The following is a 23,075-nucleotide window of genomic DNA, read 5'->3' on the forward strand; positions in this document are numbered from 1 at the left end:
ATTTCAAACCCCACAAACTCCCTGCTCTTTTTCTTCTTTTCCCCTTTTCTACCTTCCCAGAACAACCAGATGCCCGAACAGCACCGCCCAGTTAAAAACACCTGACTCTGGAACGTCCACACAACACCACTGTAAACTCCAACCATGTGCAAACAAGCTGATAGACATTCAACAAGTATACACCAAATTTATGTTTGCACAACCATGTTTCCATCGCCCAGTCTCACTCTTACACTAACATGGACGAGAAAAACTCCATCTGTTGAAACCATTTTGGAGATTTGCCTTATCGATCTGTAATTATGTTGAGACATTATACACTTTCCGTTGTGAATTATGCTGATCATGTCTTGGAATGTCCCATATTACTGCCATATCACACCTCAACCATGAAGCAAGCTGTGTCACCATGCGTTACGATCACCTCTGTTGTCACCACGTCTCATAGATGAAACATAGGAGAAATATGAAGTCCTTCCACTCGAGGTGAACTCTGTTTAGTCACTCTAACCTGAACCCCTCTGTGTATTTGAAGGTCCACGAACAGGATCCTTGAACAATGTCTGGATCCAGGGATAGATTCCACAGAGTCCAGGACTCTGGACTGCAGCAGCTCTTCATAAATCCTTCACTAATTCTGAAATGTCTCAGCTAGTAAAGACTTCTGTTGCTAGGAAACATCTGTAGCACTGTCCAATCAAGAGCAATCAACTATGTAAACAGAAAGTCACTGTAGCATCACAAGCTAGCATAGCTTCCAAAAATAACTGGTTTTAAGAGGCCAAATTGTGTATTAAACTGAATTGTCAATCATTTCTATATATTTGTTTATGCATACATGAAGAAATAGTTATGTTTCAGAGTTAGTAATTTTCATGCTGTTTGTAATGAGTTGGAAATATCAAAACATGCTAATCCAAGTCACACAATATTAAAATGCATAAATATTTGGTAACAACTGAACACTATGTCAGAACTAGTTTGTGAGTGAAACCTGATTTAATTTAGTGATGATGTTACGCTGACGACACACAGTTGCAGGTCCCTGTTAAGCCCTCTGACCTCAGTAGACTTAAGTTCTTTAAAGGAGTGCTTAGTAGATGTAAGAAACTGGATATCTAAGAAATTTCTTCAATTGAACTCAACCAAAACAGAAATTCTTGTTATTGGCTAACATTCAAATACTGCCATCTACTGGGTTCCTTTCTGAACAGCCTGTAACTGTAATAGCCTTTTTACATGCCTAAAAAAAACACTGTAGATCGGCTGCAGACAGTGCCAAACTCAGCTGCCAGGCTGTTAACCAGAGTAAAAAGGTTTGAACACATCACCCTGGTTTTAGCCTCTTTTCACTGGCTTCCAGTATTGGTTTTAAATTATTTTAAGGTTTTTTTAATTACTTACAAGGCACTAAATGGTCTGACTCCTACGTACACAGCAGGCTGAGTCAGTGGCTTCTTTTAAATCTAAGATTAAAATACATTTTTATCGCACTGCCTTCCTCTTATACCATCTGATTCTAGTTTTTATTCAGTTTATGGGTATTACCTTTTCATCTTGTTTTATTATGCGGTACGTTTAGTACTTTTATTCTTTTATTGCTGTGTTTTTATGTTTATATGTGTTGTGCTTTATGTGTTCTCTGCTTGCCATGTGAAGCACTTGTGGAACTTTGTTTTGATAAGTGCTATATAAATAAAGATATTATATTATCATATTATGTTATTACAAAACTCCACTTAGTAAACACAAATGTTAAAACAAGGCTAAGTTTGAATTATGAACAGCTGCTGCAGCGACTGCTGGGTCCTAAAATATCTGCCATGCTGTAACTGGAGGTCGTGGATTTATTCTCTTTATATTTGGGATGTGTGCATATCCAACATGTCAGACATTTAAGATCTGTGACATGAGGAGACGTCCACTCTGTTTACTGTAACTGGCAGGAGGGTGAAAATAAAACTGAACTGAGTTTCACACAGTGAGTGAGAATGAGACTAAACCCAAATTACAAATAACAAAAACTGAGGAGAAATGTAAAGTTTAGTTGAGAAAACACAATTTCTGCCACAAACTGGATATAAAGCAGTCTGGTTCCAGGTTAAAGCAGACTGGCTCTGGTCTGCTTTCATTAAGCTTCAACACAAGTAGGTCAACAACAACACAAAACCACAGAGTGTCTAATCACATTTACAACACAAAGGACACACACACAGGCACTCACACACACACAGACACACACACATGCATTAATGAACTGTGTCACTGCGTTCGTCTCCTTCAAAGCTTCATTCAGTAAAATATGAGTCTTCAGCACAATCTAGTGGTCGTCAGAGGAAACTACACACAGTCAGTTACTGTGTAAACCACATAGACAGAAGCTCCGAAGGTCCAAAATTTAACACAAAAATCCAAGAATTTATACTCAAAAAGTATGTTTCCTAACACAGTTTCGTTTCTAAAGTTTTGGTTCTAACTCGAGACAATAAACAGCGGACGAGACAGAACGCTTCAATAAACTCTGTTTAAAGACACTGTTTAGATAAAGTTTTCTGTCTGAGTTACTTCACCTCAACATCATAAAGTTTTCTTCAACTTTCTCTCGTCGAGCTTCACTTCTTTTTCTTCTGTTTCAGTTCTTCAATCTTTTTTCTCTTGTTTCCTCTCGTCTCATTTCTCCACCAAGTGAAATCTCTTGGTCTGTCTGTGTGACACACACACACACTGCAACACACACACACACACACACACACACACAAAAAGACACACACACATAGACACAATGAAAGAAAAAGAGAGAGAGGACAAACTCCCCCTCTGGGCTTACATCACAGTTGCTATAGCAACCAAAGAGAGGCTTCCAAATCCTGCCTCACACACACACACACACACACACACACACACACACACACACACATACATTCCTGCATTGTTGAGATCCATTCAGTTGAACCCAGAGAATGCTGCTCTTCTGCTGTGGGCCTCACACACACACACATCCACATACTAAACACACACGCAAAAACAGTGTTTGTATAAGACGTTTTGAAGGAAACATGATGCTGCTCATAATTCATCGTTGTTTTATTTAGTCCATATTTATATTAACTGTAATATTCTTGCATGTCTGTGTTGTGTTTAAAAAAACATTAATATTGTCTTTTTGTTATTGTTATGTATATAAATTATTTCAATGACTTGACATAGTTTACTGCTGTGTGTATCAGTTGGATGTGATGTGTAAAAAAGAGCTGTTTACATCAGAATGAGCTCTCACATCACAATATTACAATAATCTCCACATTTCTAATATTCACTCATCTCAGGTCTGTGGTTCTGTCTGTGTTTCCGTCTGTAATCTGTCTGTTGATCTGTGGTTCTGTCTGGTGTGCTGTCCATAATTCTATCTGTTGTGCTGTCTCTAGTTCTGACTGTGGTTCTGTCTGGTTTGCTGTCTGTAGTTCTGTCTGTTGTTCTTTCTGATGTGCTTTCTGTGGTTCTGTTTGTAGTTCTGACTGCAGTTATGTCTGTAGTTCAGACTGTGGTTCTGCCTGTAGTTCTGTCTGTTGTTCTTTCTGATGTGCTGTCTGTGGTTCTGTCTGTTGTGCTGTCTGTAGTTCTGTCTGTTCTTTCTGATGTGCTGTCTGTAGTTCTGTCTATGGTTCTTTCTTATGTGCTGTCTGTAGTTCTGTCTGTTGTTCTTTCTGATGTGCTGTCTGTAGTTCTGTTTGTAGTTCTGTCTGTGGTTCTGTCTGATGTGCTATCTGTGGTCCTGTCTGTAGTTCTGACTGTTGTGCTGTCTGTTATGCTGTATGTAGTTCTGTCTGTTGTTCTTTCTGATGTGCTGTCTGTAGTTCTGTTTGTGATTCTGTCCGGTGTGCTGTCTGTAATTCTATCTGTTGTGCTGTCTGTAGTTCTGTCTGTTGATCTGTGGTTCTGTCTGTTATGCTGTCTGTTATGCTGTCTGTAGTTATGTCTGTAGTTCTGACTGTGGTTCTGTCTGTAGTTCTGACTGTTTTGCTGTCTGTAGTTCTGTCTGTTGTTTTTTTCTGATGTGCTGTTTGTGGTTCTGTCTGGTATGCTGTCTGTAATTGTATCTGTTGGGCTGTCTTTAGTTCTGTCTGTTTTCTTTCTGATATGCTGTCTGTGGTTCTGTCTATAGTTCTGTCTGTTGTTCTTTCTGTTGTGCTGTCTGTAGTTCTGTCTGTTGTTCTTTCTGATGTGCTGTCTGTGGTTCGGTCTGTAGTTCTGTCTGTTGTTCTCTCTGATGTGCTGTCTGTAGTTCTGTCTGTTGTTCTCTGTGATGTGCTGTCTGTAGTTCTGTCTGTAGTTCCCTTCTCTGCCGCCAGGTGTCACTGTGATGATGTCACACTCTGTCATCCAATGAGGTCACTGTGTGATGTACTCAGCATCTCGTTAGCCTCGTTAGTATGAGAACAACATGAATAAATACACATGTTACCACGGCAACGGCTTCAGCCACCTGATGCTGCTGTCAATCATTAAGACATCATCACTCTGCTCCCAAAACTGCTGCAAGGACAGACGGGCAGGATAGATAGATAGATAGATAGATAGATAGATAGATAGATAGATAGATAGATAGATAGAAGAACCAAAAAAAGAAGAAGAAGAAGAAGAAGTGCAAGAAGAAGCTGATGATGAGCAGCAGAGAAGTGAAGGAGTACCTGTCTCACCATCATCTCCCTCAGCTGCTGGAGGTGAGACAGTTTTCTCTTTTGTTTTACAGCTGATTTTGTTTTAAACTGTTTCTGTCGACTGACTCTCATTTCAAATTTCAAGCCTGTTACAGTCAATCCTGTTTATTTTCTTATTTTTTCTTACTTTTCTCCTTTATTCCTTTATCATAACTTTGTTGTGTAATTTCCCCCCCGGGGATCAATAAAGTATTTCTGATTCTGACATAAGAAATGAGAAATAACGAGAATGTTTTGGGATAACAAGATAAACTGATTTGTTGTATCCCTTTTTCTCCAGTAATAAATACGTCATAATAACATGAAAAATATCTTCGCTAACAAGGGCACCATATCAACTTAAATGGTGGTGATATGTCAATGTTGTGTTACAGTTATAATAATATCATCAGAACTACTTGTATTACTTTTAGTACTACCTGCACTACCTCTCTCTATCTCTGATGTCCATCCAGAATAAACCTCCAGAAATCCACTCAGACATCAGAGGAAAAAAGACGCTCCTTATAACTGCCTGAGAATCTTCACGGTTTTAAGATTTCTTCAGCGTCACAGTAATAGTTGTCTGTACATCCACATGTACACTGCAAACAGGAGCAACTAACAGCTGATTCAGCTGCTGTAATGGAGACCATGTGACTGAATGTGAACAAATACAGACTAAAAAACAGGTCTTTACAGAGAATAGCAGCAGGTGACATGGGGGGGCGGTTATTATAATCACTGACCAGAGCAGGTTAAGTTAAAATCAGCACACCTCCATTACAGACAGAAACACAGCCTGAATGAGGCTTCACAGTATTCAAACTATATGAGGTTGGTTTTAGCATACAGACATGATGGGCTGTTGCCATGGTAAAAGCACTTAACATAATAAAAGTGGACAGGGCAAGAGACCTAAAAAGCAATAGACAGAGAGAGAGAGAGAGAGAGAGCATCTTATCCAGTCAAGTAGTCTGTTCAATCAGATTCATAACACAGACAGAAAATTACCATTTAATTCTAATTATGGAGTTTAAAAAGAAAAATGCCCTGAAAAGACAACTGTTCAATGCAAATACAATTGAATTGAATGGAGTCTGTTCTATTGTTTAGTGGCTCTCGACAGACAGATGCCTTTTTTCAGGCATGTTGTCAGTCTGCTTAATAACAGTAATAATAATGATAAATAAGTAAAACTGTAGCACTCACCAAAACCAGGGTTACAATGTGCTTCACAATTACAATAGGATTATAAAAGCATTTGAACAAATAAAAACAACAAAAACAAAAACAGGAAGAACGAGAAATAAAATACTCACTTAAATATTTTCAGTTTTAAAACACTCTTGCACAGTTTGCTGATCTGACCACCAGAGGGAGACTAGTCCATAATTTAGGAGCCATGACCGAAAAAGCTTGGTCACCACAGTTTTATATCATAATAATTAATAATAATAATTTTAAATGATATGAAATGTGAGCGGTTATCTGAATATCTAAATGATTTAAAGTGTGAGAAGTTTTCTGAATATTTAAATGATATCATGTGGAGAACACAAAAAGTTGTTGGAGGGAGATCAGGGAGGCAGCAGCAGGAGATGATGATCTTCGTGTATGTCAACACTTCAATCTGTGTCTCAGAGTTTGTTGACAGGTCTTCTGTATCATCATCCTGAGGACCCCGTCAGCTTCCTTCAGAGCTGCTTGATCACAACCAGACAGCTGGGGGGTCCTGAGGCTGTCACCTGGGACACCTTCGTCCACCTGGAGAGACACCAGCTGAGCCCCAGACACCCCAAAACAACATCTGTACTGCCCACAACATCATCAATACTCCCTAAAGCAACATCCCCAGTACCTCCTACAACACCATCAATACCTCCCAGAACACCACCAATCCCAGCTATAACACCATCAGTACCTCAAATAAAACCCATCTGGGGTTTTATACCACAAACACACCCTATACACCCCAAAACAACACCTATACCCCCTATAAAACCAGAAACAACACCCCCAATACCCAAAATACCCCCAACATCATCCCCAAAACCCCAAACATCACTTCCTACACATCAGATAATATGCCCAACATCCACAGTAACCTTTAAGCCCAAAACATCTGTCTTACACCCCCTGACACCCCAGATTTCCTTCATCAACAATAAAACACCATCTGGACCCCCCAAAACAGCTCTTGAACTCAAACTCCTTCCCCCAGCTCCACCTCGACCTTTAGAGATCCCACCTGTCCACACTGAGAAGAAGGAACAACGAGACACAAAGACATTCAGGACAGAGGGTAAGATACTTCACTGAAAAAAGCTGAGGGTTACCGAGTTTGATTTTCTAGGAGTTGAGTTCTCCGGGAGTTTGGTTTTCCAGTAGTTAAGTTTTCTGCAAGTTCAGATCTCTGTGATTTCCAGGTGTTCAGTTTCAGCTCTCAGCTTCAGTTCGTTCAGGAGTTCAGTCTGAACACAATTTTAGAGAGTTTGCAGTGACAGAAAAATACTTCCTAAATCAGAGTTTTTGTGACTCTGTCCCTCCTTTCAACTCCACTTCCTGGTCTTCTTCCTTCTCCAGTCAGTTCTCAGCTCTCCATTGACTCGGACTCTGACATGACGGAAAGCTCTGGACTCCTGCAGGAAGTCAGCATCCTCCCTCCTCAGAGGCCACGCCCTCTCATCATCTTCATCATTGGTAGGAGAGTTTAGGAGAAAACACAGAACCAGTGAGATCTGAACCAGAAACAATAAGAGGTCTAAACCAGTGCTTCTTCAAACAAATTTTCTTCACTCCTTCTATGATGAAAAAGGTTTCCTGACCCTTTTTGAACTGAAAGTTCAGCTCCATCTTCCCATATTGTCATATAAAAATGGTTTTTTTTTTAACATTTCTGGGTTTTTTTTATGTCTTTATTAAACAGCTGATAATAGAGAGATGACAAGAAATGATGGGGAATGACGAATAAAGATCCACAACCAGCTTCAAACTGAGGACGTTGTGGTTTATGTGGGTGAGCTTCTGGTGTCTTTTATGTTCATGTCAGAACATTTTTTATTCTCATCAGGTGGTCCAGGAAGTGGAAAGGGAAGTCAGGCAGCTAAGCTAGCTCATTGCTTCAGCCTCAGAGTCGTCTCACTGGACGAGCTGCTCAGGAGGCAACTGTTAAGCCATGCCTCCCCCAGCAGGAAGTGGAAGGTTATTTCTGAAATGATGGGTCATGGACAGCTGGGACCACAGGTCAGAGTCGACCAACCTTAACCCTGAACCACCACACATTGCTGTGATTTAGCACGGACATTGTAAACAAACTCTCTGTGTTTGTAGGAGGAGACGATCACAGAGCTGAGGCGACAGCTGATTGGTCAGCAGGAGGTCAGAGGGTTCATCGTGGATGGATTCCCTCGAGATATCCACCAGGCTCTCAGCTTCCAGGAACAGGTACTGACCAATCAGCGGGCTCATTACAGTTTATACAGCAAGACTGAAGTTCATTCAGCACAACTAATGTGGAGGAGCCTGACTACAATCTTTGTGTGTCTTGGAAATTTCATTGTGCAGAGAACTTCTTTTTTCTTGGTGGCTAAGTAAGATAACAACAGTGGAAACATTAAACCTGTTCTTCCCGCCTACTCTGTGTTCAGATTGGTTCGCCTGACCTGGTGATGCTGCTTCTCTGCTCCAATGAGATGCTTCACTGTCGTCTGCAGCAACAAGCCACTCGGCTCGGTCTCCTAGGAGACAATAGCCACGCCCTGCGGAGACGCCTGGAGATGTTTCAGAGAGACATCGTCTCCATCAGCAGATACTACAGACCACTACAACTGCTGACACAGGTACACCTTCTGACAGAGCTCCACCAGCTGACACAGGTACACCTGCTGACACAAGTACATCTGCTGACACAGCTCCACCTGCTGAAACAGATACTACAGGGGTGTGGAGAGTAAAGTTCCCCTGAGGGGCAATTTGGCTTGCAGACAGCACCAACGCCACTATTGTCTATGTCTACCAAAACATCAGAGAGGGAGTGGAGAAATAATTATCAAGAAGACTAGAGACCATCTTGGGGTCACAGATGCCTCAAAATAAGATTTAACAGGGTTGAAATAGCATCTTCAACCCCTCTCCTTGCCTTATAAGCAAACTGAGGGGGATCCAGTCTGTCCGGCGTCATAGCTTAAATCTTGTTTTTAACAATTTGTTCAAAGGTTTTCATTACAAGGCAGGTAAGAGCCATGGGGCGATGTGATATGACTTTAGAACTACAGTTCCAAAGTCTGGGTACTTTCCATTGTTCCAAAGAAGACTGACAGATACATGTAAAATGTACATGTTGTTGTCTAGCACAGCATTTCAGGAGTTTATCCCCAATGCAACCAGGACCGGGACTTTTCCTTCCCTTTGATAAGGCTTAAAGACACAGGAGCTCAAACGGCTTGTTTCAGACAGAGGGTGAACTGAGGATAAGATGAATAAGGACTTTAAACTGTCAACCATGCAAAGTTATTCTAGTGGAATCCCAGAATAAAAATATAGATCTGAAATAACCATAATAGGTCCCCTTTAATAAACTCTGGACATCCTGTTAGCAACAAGCTAACAAGTTTGATAACTGATAGTTAGCAATTAGCTTACCAGTTACAGCAGTAACTAACACTGTGAGTTGTTACTACATCATCAAACGTGTACAAGGACATGGACGCTTTCTGGTGAGTCAATGTCTCTACATCCTCATAACTGACAAAGACATGTTTGTGTGTGTGTGTAGGTGGATGCAGACAGAGATGAGGAGGTGGTATTTGCTGATCTGAGTTCAGTCATCAGAGAGAAGCTGCTTCTGAAGAATTTGTCAGGTATTGATTGATTAGTTATTGATATGATAATTAAAGTAAAGTGTCATTAGACTAGTTTAGTCTGGTACTTCCTCTTATCACAGTCATTCTATTGATTGAGACAATGATTGATTGATCTGTTTCTGTGTGTCTCCAGATCCTGCTGATAGCCCAGAATGCAGCAGTTCAGTCCCTGCAGTCCCCTTTAGTATCAGATCTGTCAATCAATAACACAGATTTTATTATGAACCAATCAGTGAGCAGTCTGTTAGAAGTGTTCTTATTGGACGATAATGTTGTTGTTCAGTCTGTTTAACTGTGAAACATCATGTATGATGTCACAATGGGCCTCTGTGTTTTATGTCTAAACTCACACATTTCCAACAAGTCTGTTACCATGGTAGCCAGGTCACCGAAGTCATGTGGGAATGAGGCTGTACTTGTAATAATTTGTAATATGTCAAGAACAATGTAATGATGTCATTGGTACAGGGTAGAAAAGGTTGTACGTGATGTTACATGTAATAATCAAAGTGAGTAGAATAGATCAGATGATGTAACCTAAAATATCTCATCACATGTCATGGAAGTGTTGTAATGTTTCATTGTTCCTGGTGACCCTGATGCTGTTGTAAAGTTATTATGCAGCTGTTAAATTCAACTTTCAGGGACAAAACATCTTCAGGTATGAAGATTAAATTCATTCTGTTTAGTTTAAGTGTGTACACCTATAAACACCTGAAATCTCTGACAACGGTTTCAGCTGTTGATTTTATCTTGATAAATGAAACTCTGCAGGTCGTTATTTAAAGACTGAAGGACACACAGAGCATCATGGGTAATCACCGTCCTTATCACAGCGGGGAATGTTAATGAAACACACACAGAGTTTCCATATCTGACAACACCTCAGGAAAGAGAGACGGGTTAGGGTTACGGAAATAGACTGAAGGGAGACAGGCAGAGAGAAAGCCAGACAGTGAGAGAGGTTTCTTCCCACAGGGTAGAGGGGTGAAGTAAGGCTGCAGCATCAGTCCCACCCTCTTCAATATTTATATTAATGAATTGGTTATTAGAGCGATCAGCAGCACCTGGTCTCACTCTTCAAGACATAGAAATTAAGTGTCTGTTTTATGCAGATGATCTGGTCATACTGTCTCCAGACCCGGGCCTGACAGACCAAAGTTATCACTTTCCAGAAAAGATCATGGTTACAGAGAAATGACCCAACATTTGAAATAGGTGAAACCCAAATAGAACAAAGGAACACGTACACTTACCTCGGTTTACGAATGAGTTCCACAGGAAACGTCTGCTCTGCTGTGAAGGAACTCAAAGAGAAGACAGAAAGGGCTTTTTATGCCATCAAGCATTCAGTTCAAATCCAAATTACAGTTAGGACATGGTTCAAAATATTTCAATCAGTTACAGAATCGATTGGATTGTATGGCAGTGAGGTATGGGACCCTGGACAAAATGGGAAAAAACCCAATTTAAGTCCTGCATGCAGAGTTCTGCAAAGGTATCCTCTGGGTAAGAAGAAAAACCCCAAAGGAGATCTGTCACACAAAATAGAAACATATTTGGTCCTAAACAGACAGTATGCTGCAGCAGACTACCTGACCACAGTAACTGATAAGAACCTGAGAAAGACCCTGACGATGTTCAGACAGTAGAGACACAACTACACGTTCTAACAGAACGTCACAAATACAGAAATATTAGAGGGTAATTCTTAATTTTGTATTATTATCATTATTTATTTTTAATGTTGTTATTTATAGACTAATGGTTGTCCAAAACAACCATTAGTCTATAAATAACACATATAGATATCTATATATTATTTTATTAAATATATTATTATATATCTATTTCATTATTTATTTTATTCTATATATATCTATTTCATTATTTATTTTATTCTATTAACTAATATTGTTATTCACATTATTTTTTAAATTTCATTCCTTAACATTGTCTTTTATAATTGAGCTTTGGCAACACGTCATGCCAATAAAGCCTGTTGACTTGAAAATTGAGAGTGACAGAGAGAGAGAGAGAGAGAGAGAGAGAGAGAGAGAGAGAGAGAGAGACAAGCATCTTCACATCACTTCTTACTTTACTGTGACAAATATAAAGATGTGAGAGAGATTTTCTTTGAAAAAATAAGTCATATATATCCTGAGAATCCATCTCCCCGATCCTCAGAAAGTGCTCTATGTGGAGAGAGAAGTCAGTGTGCTCTATTAGCTGCACAATATGTTAACTGTTGTCACACGGTGAGAGAAACGAGCTCTGCAGTGAATGTTTCTGAATGATAACATCTGTAGTATCATATCATATCAACTGTTGATATGCACATATTATTGTATATTTATTTATTGTTGTTTATTGCCAATCATATGTTCAACCAATCAATGTTAATCACTTTCTGTACTGCTTTGGCAACAGACTTCCTGATCTGTCATGCCAATAAAGCTCATGAAACCCCCCCCCCCCCATGGTATGAACATGTTGAGTTGTTGTGAATATTTGAGTCTTTATATCGACTGTACAGTGTGCTTGAGAGATTGTTGTCATAGTAACAGCCACTGTCCACATCTCCCCGACCAAACCAGTCCGGATCTAAAACTCAGGAGACTCACACCAGCCAACTCCTAATATTCACACGACAGGATGGAAACACGCTCATTCACATTTTCTTTTGACCCTTTTCTACAGTGAACGTTGGAGCAATATTTGGACCAAACCTGACTAAAGAAAGTTGTTCCTGCTGGTTCCTGCAGGTCTGACTTAGAGCCTTTGAGCCAAAGCATTAACTGGAGTTAGACTAACACTCGGCTCTGGTTCATACTGGTTCAGTTTCTTCTCAAAGCTTCTTATCTTCTGACTCTTATCTTCTCTTTGAGTGTTTCTATTCCAGTTTTCTTCCATCTTTGGTCAGCTGCTCTCTCTGCTCTCTCTCCCCTCTCTGTCATTCTCTTCTGCCTCGCTCACCCCATCTCTGGCTGGTATAAAATGCCGGACACCTCCGTCTCCGTCCGTCCTCTCTGCAGAATGGCTCCAAAGAAAGTGGAACCAAAGAAGACAGAGGTGAAGAAAGTGGAGGCAAAGAAGGAGGAGCCTCCTCCACCTCCCAAACCTGCAGAGCCGGAGTCCAAACCTCCTGAGGTGGACCTGAAGAGCATTGTGGTGGAGTTCACCCCCGATCAGATCGAAGAGTTCAGAGACGCCTTCACGCTGTTTGACGAGACGCCCATGGGTGAGATGAAGATCACCTTTGCTCAGTGCGGAGATGTCATGCGAGCACTCGGCCACAACCCCACCAACGAAGAGGTGCTCAAGCTGCTGGGGAGGCCAAAGGCGGAGGAGCTGCATGTCAAGCTGCTAGACTTTGACAGCTTCTTGCCCATGCTGCAGCACGTGGCGCGCTCCAAAGAGCAGGGCACCTTTGAGGACTTTGTGGAGGGTCTGAGGGTGTTTGACAAGGAGGGCAACGGCACGGTGATGGGAGCAGAGCTCCGCCACGTCCTCTCCACGCTGGGAGAGAAGATGACGGAGGATGAGGTAGACCGGCTGATGATGGGACAGGAGGATGCCAACGGACACATCAACTACACTGAGTTCGTCAAACACATCCTGGCCGGGTAGAAAACACTGACAGCTTCTTCTTCTTATGATGGACTGAGGTTCTGTCAGTCTCTGATGTCTCTCCTGTATTAAATGTATGTTTCAACATCTTCAGTCCCTCTCAGTGTTTTTATTTTTCCTTTAGAGACAGAGCCTCTTTATGAATTGACAGTTATTAATTAGTAATTAAAAGAGCTCCAGATGAACTGGTCACATTTCTTTCTTTCTGATCCCCCTTTTTTACATCAGGACAAGGACAGATTCGCTAGAAAACCAGATCTGCGATGTTGCAAATATGTCTGACAAGTGATTAACTATGGTTTCTTATAATATTCAGTACAGTGTGCTGCAGTATTTAGTCTAATATCTAATACTTCGTGTCAGTGTGTGTACAGTTTACATCAAAAAATTCACATTATTTTTCACAAATCTATGTAGATAACAAAATAAATACAAGTCTCATATAAATCACACTAAATATGACCTTGTAACATCTAATACTGCCCCCACATGGAGAGATGCTACTTATTGAATAAACTTGAATAACACAGGTCAATAATATAATTTGGCCTATACATGAGGTGTCTGTGCATGGTTCTCCAATCAATTACATCTTCAGTCTGGTGGTGAAACACATGTTCATGTTTACAAGTCATTTTTTGCCAAATGAGTTTGAACATTAGCTGCTGTAACTCAGTGCAAACATACTAATGGAAATGACAGCGTTTGTACTCAAATGCAAACAATCCTAAAGGTGTTTATAATGAATAAATAAATATAATGAGCAAAGTATATTAATATTAAGGCTGGAGTGCTGAACGTTTGTCTCCCCCTTCTGGTGGATGCCTACAGGTTTTTCCGTAGCCCAGAGCCATGTAGAGAGAGAGTTGCATCAACTCTGTTCTCCAACTAATTACCAAACATCGCAGTTCTGTCTCTCTGCATTTATCATGGATGTATCATATTTATGCATTCTAATTGCCCGCCAAGAACTTCCTGGAACTAACTGAAGTCTACGTGAATCACATCACAATCAAGAATTTTGAACTTCCTTGATGCGACTCACTCTCTAAATGTCTCAGCTGCAGACATACCTGCAGACTGCCCACTCAGTCACCACAGTTGCCCCCCCCATTCAGCTCTAACAAACCATCCATTGCTGGTTGACGTAAAATGCATCACTACTGATGCACCAGTGCAGGAATGTCGCCTCAGACACCAGATTTAAAAACTCTGCATACTGAAGCACAGAGAGGTTGACCTGGTGGTGACAGGGTTAATCAGTATTGTGTGAGGTCGTTTGGCAACAACTTGAATGTAACGACGCCATTTACATGTAAAAGTCCTGCAGTCCAGCTTTAAAAAACTGGCCCATGGTTGAAACAAATTGCTGACCGCTAACAGTGATTGATCAGGTCATATACAGACAAACATGTAATGGTCAGTCACCACCTGCACTGCTTAAAGCTAAACTTTGTCACACAGCACTGAGTGAGATTGTAACGTGGTTTAAGGCTGTAATGTTTCCATTTATATGACTGATGACATAAAAGCTGAGAAGGAAAGAGACTTTGGAATTACCTGCTGTTGTTACCTTATTATTGATGCTTGGACTGAACTGTTTTGTCAATGCAATGGCAGATGACACAATCATTTAAAAAATGAATATCTGACGTAAAAGAAAAAGGTTCTTTCTCATGTGTAAACTCACCTTCCTGTTGGAGGCAGTGACGCCAAGGCTGTTGCAAATAAAACTAAAGAAGAAGAAGAAGCAGCAGCAGAAAGTCCAACAACATTATCATTTATTTTAAAACTGTTTCCATCAGACTTCATCACTTTGCCTCTTTATCCAACAGGTGAGCAGACAAACCTCAGTTACACTTTTTTAATAATCATCTGTTGCAGTAACAGCAGTTTGAGTCTACTCCTCTATTAAAACATAAATGCTTCACTAACTTCAGTCAGAATTTGCACTAAAAAAGTTGCCTGAAAAGGTTGCTGCTGGTTCTACTCAGGGTTTTAGTGCATAAATGTAAAATGTGAATAAAAACAAGCAGATTTACTGGCTCTTATTTTTCAAATAAACCATGGTAGCAGCTCTGTGGGGCTTGAGCTAAATGTTAACATCAACATGTTAACTTGCTCATGTTGTTAATTTCTTCTTCATTCCCCAGATGTAGGCGATGATCCGATGATGGAAGGAAACTCCGCTGATACTGACTTTTCACATAATATTCTTTATTTGCATCAAAGATCAGGATCAACAGGCATGCGCATCTTGGCCTGGACAGCACCCGTAGCCGAATCAGTACTGCTGCCTCGAACACTGTTCAAGCTCGTCTTTTATACCTTTAGACATGCATGGGGTCCTACTATAACACACGAGTCTGTAAACTTCTGTTCCCCATCTAGGGGTCAGGAAAAGAGACCTCTCAGAATGACCTTTCACATACCAAAGAAGACCTCGTCTAAACAACAATACATCTTATCTTTTATGGGGCCTCAACGTCTGCTAGTTGTTTACCTGGAACATCTTATCTTTATGGGACCCCAACGTCTGCTAGTTGTTTTCCTGGAACATTGCATATGTGGCAACTTTGTACTGCATATCATTTTACAAAAAGACTACTTTTATGATTAGTATCAAATAATACACATCGCTCACAATGACAATGTTAAATGAAAAGTCAGAGGATCACCAAAGTTATTACAATTCATCCTGAGGGGAAGATGAATGTCTTAACCAAGCTGACTGAAAATACATCCAATAGTTGTGAAGACATTTCACTCAAAACCAGACATTTTAACCTGCTGGTGGCGCTAGAGGAAAAGCCAGTCAGTAGGATTCATCATCTGGGACCCATGAATGTTTGTACCAATTTTTGTGCCATTCCACCACATAGATTCAGAGATTTCAGTCTGGACCAACATGGTGGACAGACATTTCCATAGAGCTGCTAGCAAGGCTAGAAAATTAACTCTTAAACCAAATCTGACACAGTTCTGAACAGATTTTCTTTGAGTTAAACCCAAACAAACATTTGACTCAATGGGATAAAGCTGAGTTTTTATAAACTGATTATTCAGAGAATACTAAACTGATTCAATGTGTCAGACAGCAGAGGTTGAGTTTGAGACTTTTAGTCCAAAAACACTGGATCCTACATTTCCCATAATGCAACTGGATATTTTCTTTTCACTGGCTGGCTCTTCTCTGAATAGATGACTGGAGGTGATGGCTAGCTGATTGGCTGACCAATCAGTCTGTCCTCTGACTGACTCTGCCTCTGCCACCTCCTCACTCATGATTGGCCAACAGGTACAGACCCAGCTCCGGTGTAATTAGCTGACTCTGTGGTTGTATGTGTGCCTTGATTGGCCAGCTGCACGTAGAGGCGGGACTTGAGGAATCGTGGGTAACTGTCGGTCACCATCAAGCCAAAAATCTGATCCTGGGCCAGCTGGAAGGAGGCGGTGTTAACACCAAGACGCAGGCTCTGATTGGTGGATTCTCTGACAGATGAGTCCACATTGACCTGGAGACAGAGGGCAGCAGTGTCACACAACCAATCATGAGACAATTCAGAGGACAGACTGACAGACAGGTACCTGTCTCGCTGCATTGGTAGAAATGAACTCATCGTAGATTTTTGCAGCTCTGGTGGCCATCTTGCTGAGAGGGCGTGTCCTCTTGAATCTCTCCACAGCCAACCAGAAGTCCAGGTTCTCCTCGCTGAACTCTGATCTCAGGAAATGACGGAACACTGCCAGACCATCTGACCAATAGGAAGAAAGCAAGTAGACTGTATAGAGACAGACTGTCATTGTGTAGGCTTGTCCCCTCACTGATATTGGTTAACACAGACACAAACAGGAAGTGGTGTGTCTTACACTGATTGGTCAGCAGACCTTCCAGACTCTCCGCCCACCTCAGCACCTCACTTGTAGATGGTCTGAAAAACAAAACAAATCCACCTCAGACACACTGGAACCAGCAGGAACCAAACAGAACCATTAAGAACATATTGGACCCATCTAAAAACTATTAGGACCCTGTTGCAACCAGCTGGGAACTGTTGGAACCAGCTGAACCAGTAGTAGCCAGTTGCAACTAGCTGGAACCAGCAGGACCCTGTTGGAACCATTAGGAATTTGGTGGAACCAGCTGGAAACAACAAGAATTTGTCATGATCAATAGGAATTAGTTGGAAACAGTTGGGACCAGTAGGAATTTGGTGGACCCATCTGAAACCAGAAGGAACCAGGAGGAACGTGTTAGAACCAGCTGGAACCACTAGACACCAGTTGGAACCAGCTGAAATGAGTCAGAACCAGTTGGAACTAGCTGAAACCAGTAGAACTGTGTTGGAACCAGTAAGCATGAGAACCCAGTATAAACCAAGTGCAACCAGTCCTCACTTATTCAAATGTCTGTTTGAGGGTTCAGACTTGGTTTTCGGGTTCAGGTTAGGTTGAGATTAGATTAGAGGTTAGGGCTTCTACCTGTTGTTTCTCAGAGCTTTCTCCAAACTATTACCATGGACACAGGTATTGTTCTTCCGTCGCCGTAGAAATGCCAGGCGGCTCCGAATATCAGTGGCTCTGAGAAGATGATGATGATGAGTCAGTGACAGGAAGTACAGACAAACAAAAACACAACCTGGGCTGTTTTTAGCCCATGGCTAAGAATATGCAGTGTGCCTATTTGTTGTCAATATTTTTCTCTTTGTTCCCTAGATGTATCTGGAGAATAAAATGGCCGCCTCTTCTTTCTAATGAAAGCTGCTCATTCAACATCAAAGAAGTTATCTCTATTCATGGTTTGATTAACAGCTGTCTTACCCACTGCACATGCTCAGTAGTGTGTGTTTATAGTGTGTGTGTGTGTGTGTGTGTGTGTGTGTGTGTGTGTGTGTGTATGTACGTACAGACTCTTGGTCTTCTTCCTCAGTTGAAGGTTTCTGAATTCTGCATCCTGAACAAACAAAACAACAACTGACTGTGAGACTCTGCTTGGTTCTATTAGACTCTACTGGTCTAGTCTCCTCTAGACTCTTCTGGTCTCTAAAAGAGTATTTTATACTGCTTTCTACTGAACTCTATTGGACTCAGATTCTTTTGCTCTATTGTTGTACTCTATTAGTCTCTCTACTGGATTCTGCTGCTCACCACTGGACTGTGTTTGTCTTGTCCAGACTCTATTGGACTCTTCAAGATTCTTTTGCTGTTGGTCTTTACTGGTCTCTACTCTCTGCTTTATATTTTGGTCTCCCCTGAATTCTTTTAGACTCTACTGCTCTCTGTTGCTCTATACTAGCCTTTACTGATTTGTCCTGGTCTGTACTGCTCTCAGCTAGTCTGTCCTAACCTCTTCTGGTTCTACCTTGGTGCCGTTGAGCAGCAGTAGCATGTGATGCAGAGACCCCCCCTGTCTGATCAGCTGTTTCCTCAGGGTGTGGATGGAGGGGGGGTGTGGGACAGGGCCTGTGCCGGGATCAAGGTCGAAGGTCATGGGGCGGGTGAGTTGATGGATGGTGCTGTCAGACAGGAAGCGGGGCGATCGAGGTTCCTGCAGTAGAGAACCCTCAGAGAGAGAGCGACGCAGAACTGAAAGACAAACATGTAGGAAGGAACAGGAAAAAAAAACAACAATTCAATTAAATTTTATTTATATGGCGCCAAATCACAACAGCATTATTCTTCAAATGACACTTCATCTGCTTTCAGCACTATGCATCAACTGACAGTTTCACTGTTTTCATCTGTTTTTCTTTAACAGGGAAATTGTCTGCTTCATCTGCTCTCTTCAACTCCTTTCAATGCTTACACTAATCTCAGTGCTTCAGTGGCACTTCAAACATTTCCAGGTCTCAGGTCTTCACCTTCTTCTTCTTTCAGGACTTCCACCTCAACCGACACATTAGTTAATAGCTTACACTTTCATTTCTACTCCTTTTAGTGCTTCAACTTCAAACTGAATCTTCAACTGTTTTCAGCACTTTTACTTTGTATGATACTTCTACCGCACTTCCTCTTTAATGTCATTTTAGCTCCTTTTAGTGACTGTATTTCGACTACCACTTCAAATTACTTTCAACTAACTAATTTCAACTGCTTTAAACTCACGCTGCTTCCGCTGTTCATATACATTTAACTTCAACTGCTTTCAGTGCTTAAACTTCACTTGAAACTTAAAATGTTTCCGCTGCAGATATTCAGCAGCATATGAACAGTGAACAACCAGTCAGACTGACCTGCAGGTCTGTAGGTGGAGATAAACTCCTCAGCACCTCCTCCCTCCTCCTCTTCATCACTCTCCTCCTCTTCCTTCAAGTGGTGGGGGCTCTGCCACCCTACACCTCCCATGTTCTCTGATGTTTCCGAAGCGCTCTCCCCCTCCCCTTGCTGCCGCTCCTCCACCACCACCTCCTCCTCCCGCCTCCTCTTCCTCCTCTCCTCCTCCTCTGCTCCTCCTCTCTCCTTCCAGACCAGACTCCTTTGGGTGGAGGAGGAGGGGGGAGGAGGGGAGAGGAGCTCAGGGGGGGTGGTGAAGGTCCTGGGAGGTGAGGAGGAATTGATGTATGGGGAAAGAGTGCAAAAGGGGGGAGGAGGAATCGAGGAGGAGAAGGGAGAGCTGGGGGGGTAAGGAGAGGAGGAAAGAGGTCTGAGGGGGTCACAGAGTGGGGAGGGATTGAGGAGGGGAGGATCAGAGGACGAATAAGGAGAGGAAGGACGATAAAGGAGGTCAGACTGGTGGAGAGAGAGAAGGCCGAAGTCTGAGGGGAGTTCTGAGAGCTGGAGGAGGAGGAGGAGGAGGAGGTAAACTGTGTTAATGATAAACTGTCATATATAATCTCTCATTGACCAACATTCATTTCAACTCTATTTAGCGCCACCTACTGGACAAAAATAACTGAACAACATTCTTAATCTGCATCTTCAGTTTAGTTCTTCAGTTTTTTGGGGTTCTAGGTCAGGTTAAAAATATGTTTTCAGTTTGGTTTGGCTGGATTGGTTTGAAACTGGATTCAGATAGGGAAGATGAGGGTTCGAGAATTGTGGATCAGGGTTACGATCTAGACTCAGTGACCCTGTTTCTCTGAGTGGTACAGTACTGACATTTACATCCAGGAATAACCCCTTAAATGCACGAATCTGAGAGTGTGAAGTCCGATTCAGCCACAGAGACAGAGGGGAGCTTGTTTTCTACCACAGAGTGTCTCTGACAGGCAGAGACAGAGCGAACAAACACGTCAGCTGGGAGCAAAATACAGTTTAATTTCTCTACAATCCACAGAATGACCCAAAGGAGTCAAACAAGCACCCCTCTACTACACTCAGAGAAAAAACATGTCTGTCTGACCCGTCACTTTGTCTGACCATCTGTCTGTCTACTCGTCTGTCTACCCATCTGTCTGTGTGACTCGTCTGCCTGTCTGACCCACCTGTCTGTCTGACCGTCAGTTTACCTGACCATCGGTCTGTCTACCCGTCTGTCTGTCTGACCCGCCTGTCTGTCGGTCTGTGAGGTATAAAGGTGTCACTTCCTGGTTAATGATCATGTTTCACCTTCCTGTCAGAGAGTTTACAGGTGGAATAAAGTGTCTCTGTTGTACCTGGTGGCTGTGTCCGGTCTCCGTGGCGACCAGCTGTAGTTGGATGTTGTCATGGAGACAGAGACTGACTCTGACCTTCTGCTCGATGCTGAAAGCCTCCAGACTGAAGAGACAACGCCAACAACTCTGAGAGCTCTGCAGGAAGTAGATCTGGAGGGGCTCTGAGGACACTGAACACACACACACACACACACCAATTAATTCACAGTAGTAGTAGTACAGGAGACTGTCATGTGGTCGATCAATAATAAAAATTAATCATAAGAATAATGAATGATCACCATTAAACAGCTGTTTACGCTGCTGTTTGTTTGACAGCTATCTACAGCTACAGATATTATTCAGTTGTATAATAATCACAGAATGACAAAGACTGATTCATCTGAAGCATCATCACAAGAAGTTTCTTCAGTCATATTTTAAAACTCAACATTATTTTCTATCGGAGTTATTTGTTTGTTGAATGTGTTAAACTGCTGTGAGTTACATTCATGAACTTAAGTCTGCTGCAATGATAAAGCGTTTATCACATGGGGGCCAGAACAGGACTGAACCACCGAGAGTTCTTATTGGCTGTAATCATTCAGGTTTATATTCTGTGTTTTGTCCCAACAACAAACCTACATGTGACTTCATGCACACTCACATGAACACATGAAGACACGTGGACACATGAGGACTATGGGTGTAACGGTAAGTGTATTCATCCCAAACTGTTTGGTACTGGACGTCCGGTTCAGTACACCCTGTGACCCAAACAATGACTGTCAATATAGTGTATTTATCTCAACAGGCACAGAACAGGAATTCGAGAGCGCGAGTTTTACCAGTTTTGTTTTGGCAGCGCACCGGTTGTCAACTATCAGCTGTAGCCATGACTCTACAATAAAACCTGCATATGGCACAGCTGCTCAGCCTTCCCTCCACTTTTGCCCAGTGGCCACTTGTGGTATTGCACTTGAAATTCCCCTGCGGCCCAAAAAGCACTTTCCTCATAGACCACCATTATAAAAGAGACATCTGTAAAACTGCTGACAGGACGCCTCCAACTGCAAACAACGTCAATTATGACTCTTTATATTAGGAATGTTTGATCCATGGAGGTTTTATATTCGTAAAAGCCGAGAAAAGTGATGAAAATCTGTGATGTAATCACAATGTTAAGTGGGCAGGGCCAGATGGAGAAACACTACTGCGCGTATTCAGTGGGACGCAGACCCCGGAAGTAAACCCGGTAGATAGAAACTTTTTTGGTGTATGCGCCAGGTGGGCAATTCTTATTGGACTGAATAGGCGCCATCTTTGGATCCACTATCCAGATCTTATAATACATCTATGGCTGTAGCATGCTAGTCAGTTTATTCTGGTTAACCAGGTTAGTAAAGCTCATGTGTCGCTGCCTCCGAATGGCAAACACAAATGAGACACCAGAGCTGGAGGATCCACCCCGACATTTAGATCCACTGTATAGTGCGCATGCGCCGACGTGCATGCAGCCTGTTACAGTCGCTCCTGTTTGTTTTCTTCTTTTTCTTACTTTTCTCCTTTATTTCTTTGTTTAACTCAGAACTTTTTTTTAAGTACTGACTTTTGAAGTTGTGCCCTCTCTAAACATGCTGGTGGAGAGAGTTCTGGTACTTTTTTTCACTCTGGCATTACTTTCATTCAAACATCGGACGGTAGCGCGGCAACTTCTGGGCCGCTTTGTTTACTCCGGAGATCAGCTGATCGCTCTGAAGCCGGCCGGCTTGGAGACCAGACCATCGGAGATCCCCGCTGAAATCTGGAGAAAAACACGCAGAGGATGCAGAGGGGGAACGAAGCGACGAGGGAAGAGAGGTGGGTCGAGACAGCAGAGGTTTATGGAGAAAAGGAGATATAAGCCGTGTCTCCCCTCTCTCGTCATGGGCAACGTGAGATCGCTGGCAAACAAGATGGACGAGCTGACGGCGCTGGCCAGGAGTCAGAGGGAGTACCGGGAGTGTAGTTTAATGTGCTTTACGGAGACATGGCTGCACCAGGACATTCCCGACGACAACGTTTCCATCGACGGCTTTCAGACCGTCCGGGCCGACAGGGATTGCACCGGGAGCGGTAAGCGTAAAGGAGGGGGACTTGCCGTTCTCGTTAACAACCGGTGGTGCAATCCTTCCCATATCACCATCAAGGATCGTGTATGTTGCCCGGACATTGAACTGTTGGCTGTTGGACTCAGGCCGTATTATTTGCCCAGGGAATTCTCACATGCCATTGTTGTGACTGTTTACATCCCCCCCTCTGCCAACCCG

The 23,075-nt window shown here is 42.2% G+C and overlaps 3 protein-coding genes across 4 annotated transcripts in view; 2 read left to right on the forward strand and 1 right to left on the reverse strand.

The window, feature by feature from the left end:
- Positions 1-4,661: 4,661 nt before the first annotated feature.
- Positions 4,662-9,705, forward strand: LOC139283707 (adenylate kinase isoenzyme 5-like). Its single transcript, XM_070903730.1, has 9 exons — positions 4,662-4,721; positions 6,342-6,509; positions 6,849-7,002; positions 7,227-7,400; positions 7,771-7,943; positions 8,031-8,144; positions 8,348-8,539; positions 9,475-9,554; positions 9,696-9,705. The coding sequence occupies exons 1-9, from the start codon at positions 4,662-4,664 to the stop codon at positions 9,703-9,705; spliced, it is 1,125 nt and encodes a 374-aa protein (XP_070759831.1).
- A 2,893-nt stretch (positions 9,706-12,598) lies between these two features.
- Positions 12,599-13,192, forward strand: LOC139283656 (myosin light chain 1, cardiac muscle-like). Of its 2 annotated transcripts, XM_070903672.1 has the most exons (2): positions 12,599-12,613; positions 12,656-13,192. In XM_070903672.1, the coding sequence occupies exons 1-2, from the start codon at positions 12,599-12,601 to the stop codon at positions 13,190-13,192; spliced, it is 552 nt and encodes a 183-aa protein (XP_070759773.1). The 2 variants fall into 2 exon arrangements, with proteins under 2 accessions (XP_070759773.1, XP_070759772.1); XM_070903671.1 differs by having other exon boundaries at positions 12,599-13,192.
- A 2,206-nt stretch (positions 13,193-15,398) lies between these two features.
- The window catches only part of LOC139283710 (regulator of G-protein signaling 3-like), a 43,645-nt gene continuing 35,968 nt past the window's right edge, over positions 15,399-23,075 (reverse strand). Inside the window, exons 20-27 of the mRNA XM_070903735.1 lie at positions 20,788-20,957; positions 19,426-19,966; positions 18,555-18,778; positions 18,100-18,146; positions 17,675-17,773; positions 17,063-17,124; positions 16,781-16,947; positions 15,399-16,707 (exon numbers count right to left, since the gene is read on the reverse strand). Of these exons, the coding sequence (XP_070759836.1) occupies positions 16,474-16,707; positions 16,781-16,947; positions 17,063-17,124; positions 17,675-17,773; positions 18,100-18,146; positions 18,555-18,778; positions 19,426-19,966; positions 20,788-20,957 (1,544 nt within the window). The 3' untranslated portion in view covers positions 15,399-16,473. The remainder of the gene's footprint in view (positions 16,708-16,780; positions 16,948-17,062; positions 17,125-17,674; positions 17,774-18,099; positions 18,147-18,554; positions 18,779-19,425; positions 19,967-20,787; positions 20,958-23,075) is intronic.

Source organism: Enoplosus armatus, chromosome 4 (assembly GCF_043641665.1).
Source record: "Enoplosus armatus isolate fEnoArm2 chromosome 4, fEnoArm2.hap1, whole genome shotgun sequence".
In the NCBI taxonomy this organism is placed as follows: Eukaryota; Metazoa; Chordata; class Actinopteri; order Centrarchiformes; family Enoplosidae; genus Enoplosus; species Enoplosus armatus.

What these genes read in the sequence shown, in the direction of transcription:
- LOC139283707 (XM_070903730.1), top strand. Translation starts at nt 4,662, where the DNA reads ATGAGCAGCAGAGAAGTGAAGGAGTACCTGTCTCACCATCATCTCCCT. An exon ending in GACACCCCAAAACAACATCT is followed by an intron (nt 6,510 to 6,848) that starts GTACTGCCCACA and finishes CTGACACCCCAG; the next exon opens with ATTTCCTTCATCAACAATAA. An exon ending in TCTCATCATCTTCATCATTG is followed by an intron (nt 7,401 to 7,770) that starts GTAGGAGAGTTT and finishes TATTCTCATCAG; the next exon opens with GTGGTCCAGGAAGTGGAAAG.
- LOC139283656 (XM_070903671.1), top strand. Translation starts at nt 12,599, where the DNA reads ATGGCTCCAAAGAAAGTGGAACCAAAGAAGACAGAGGTGAAGAAAGTG.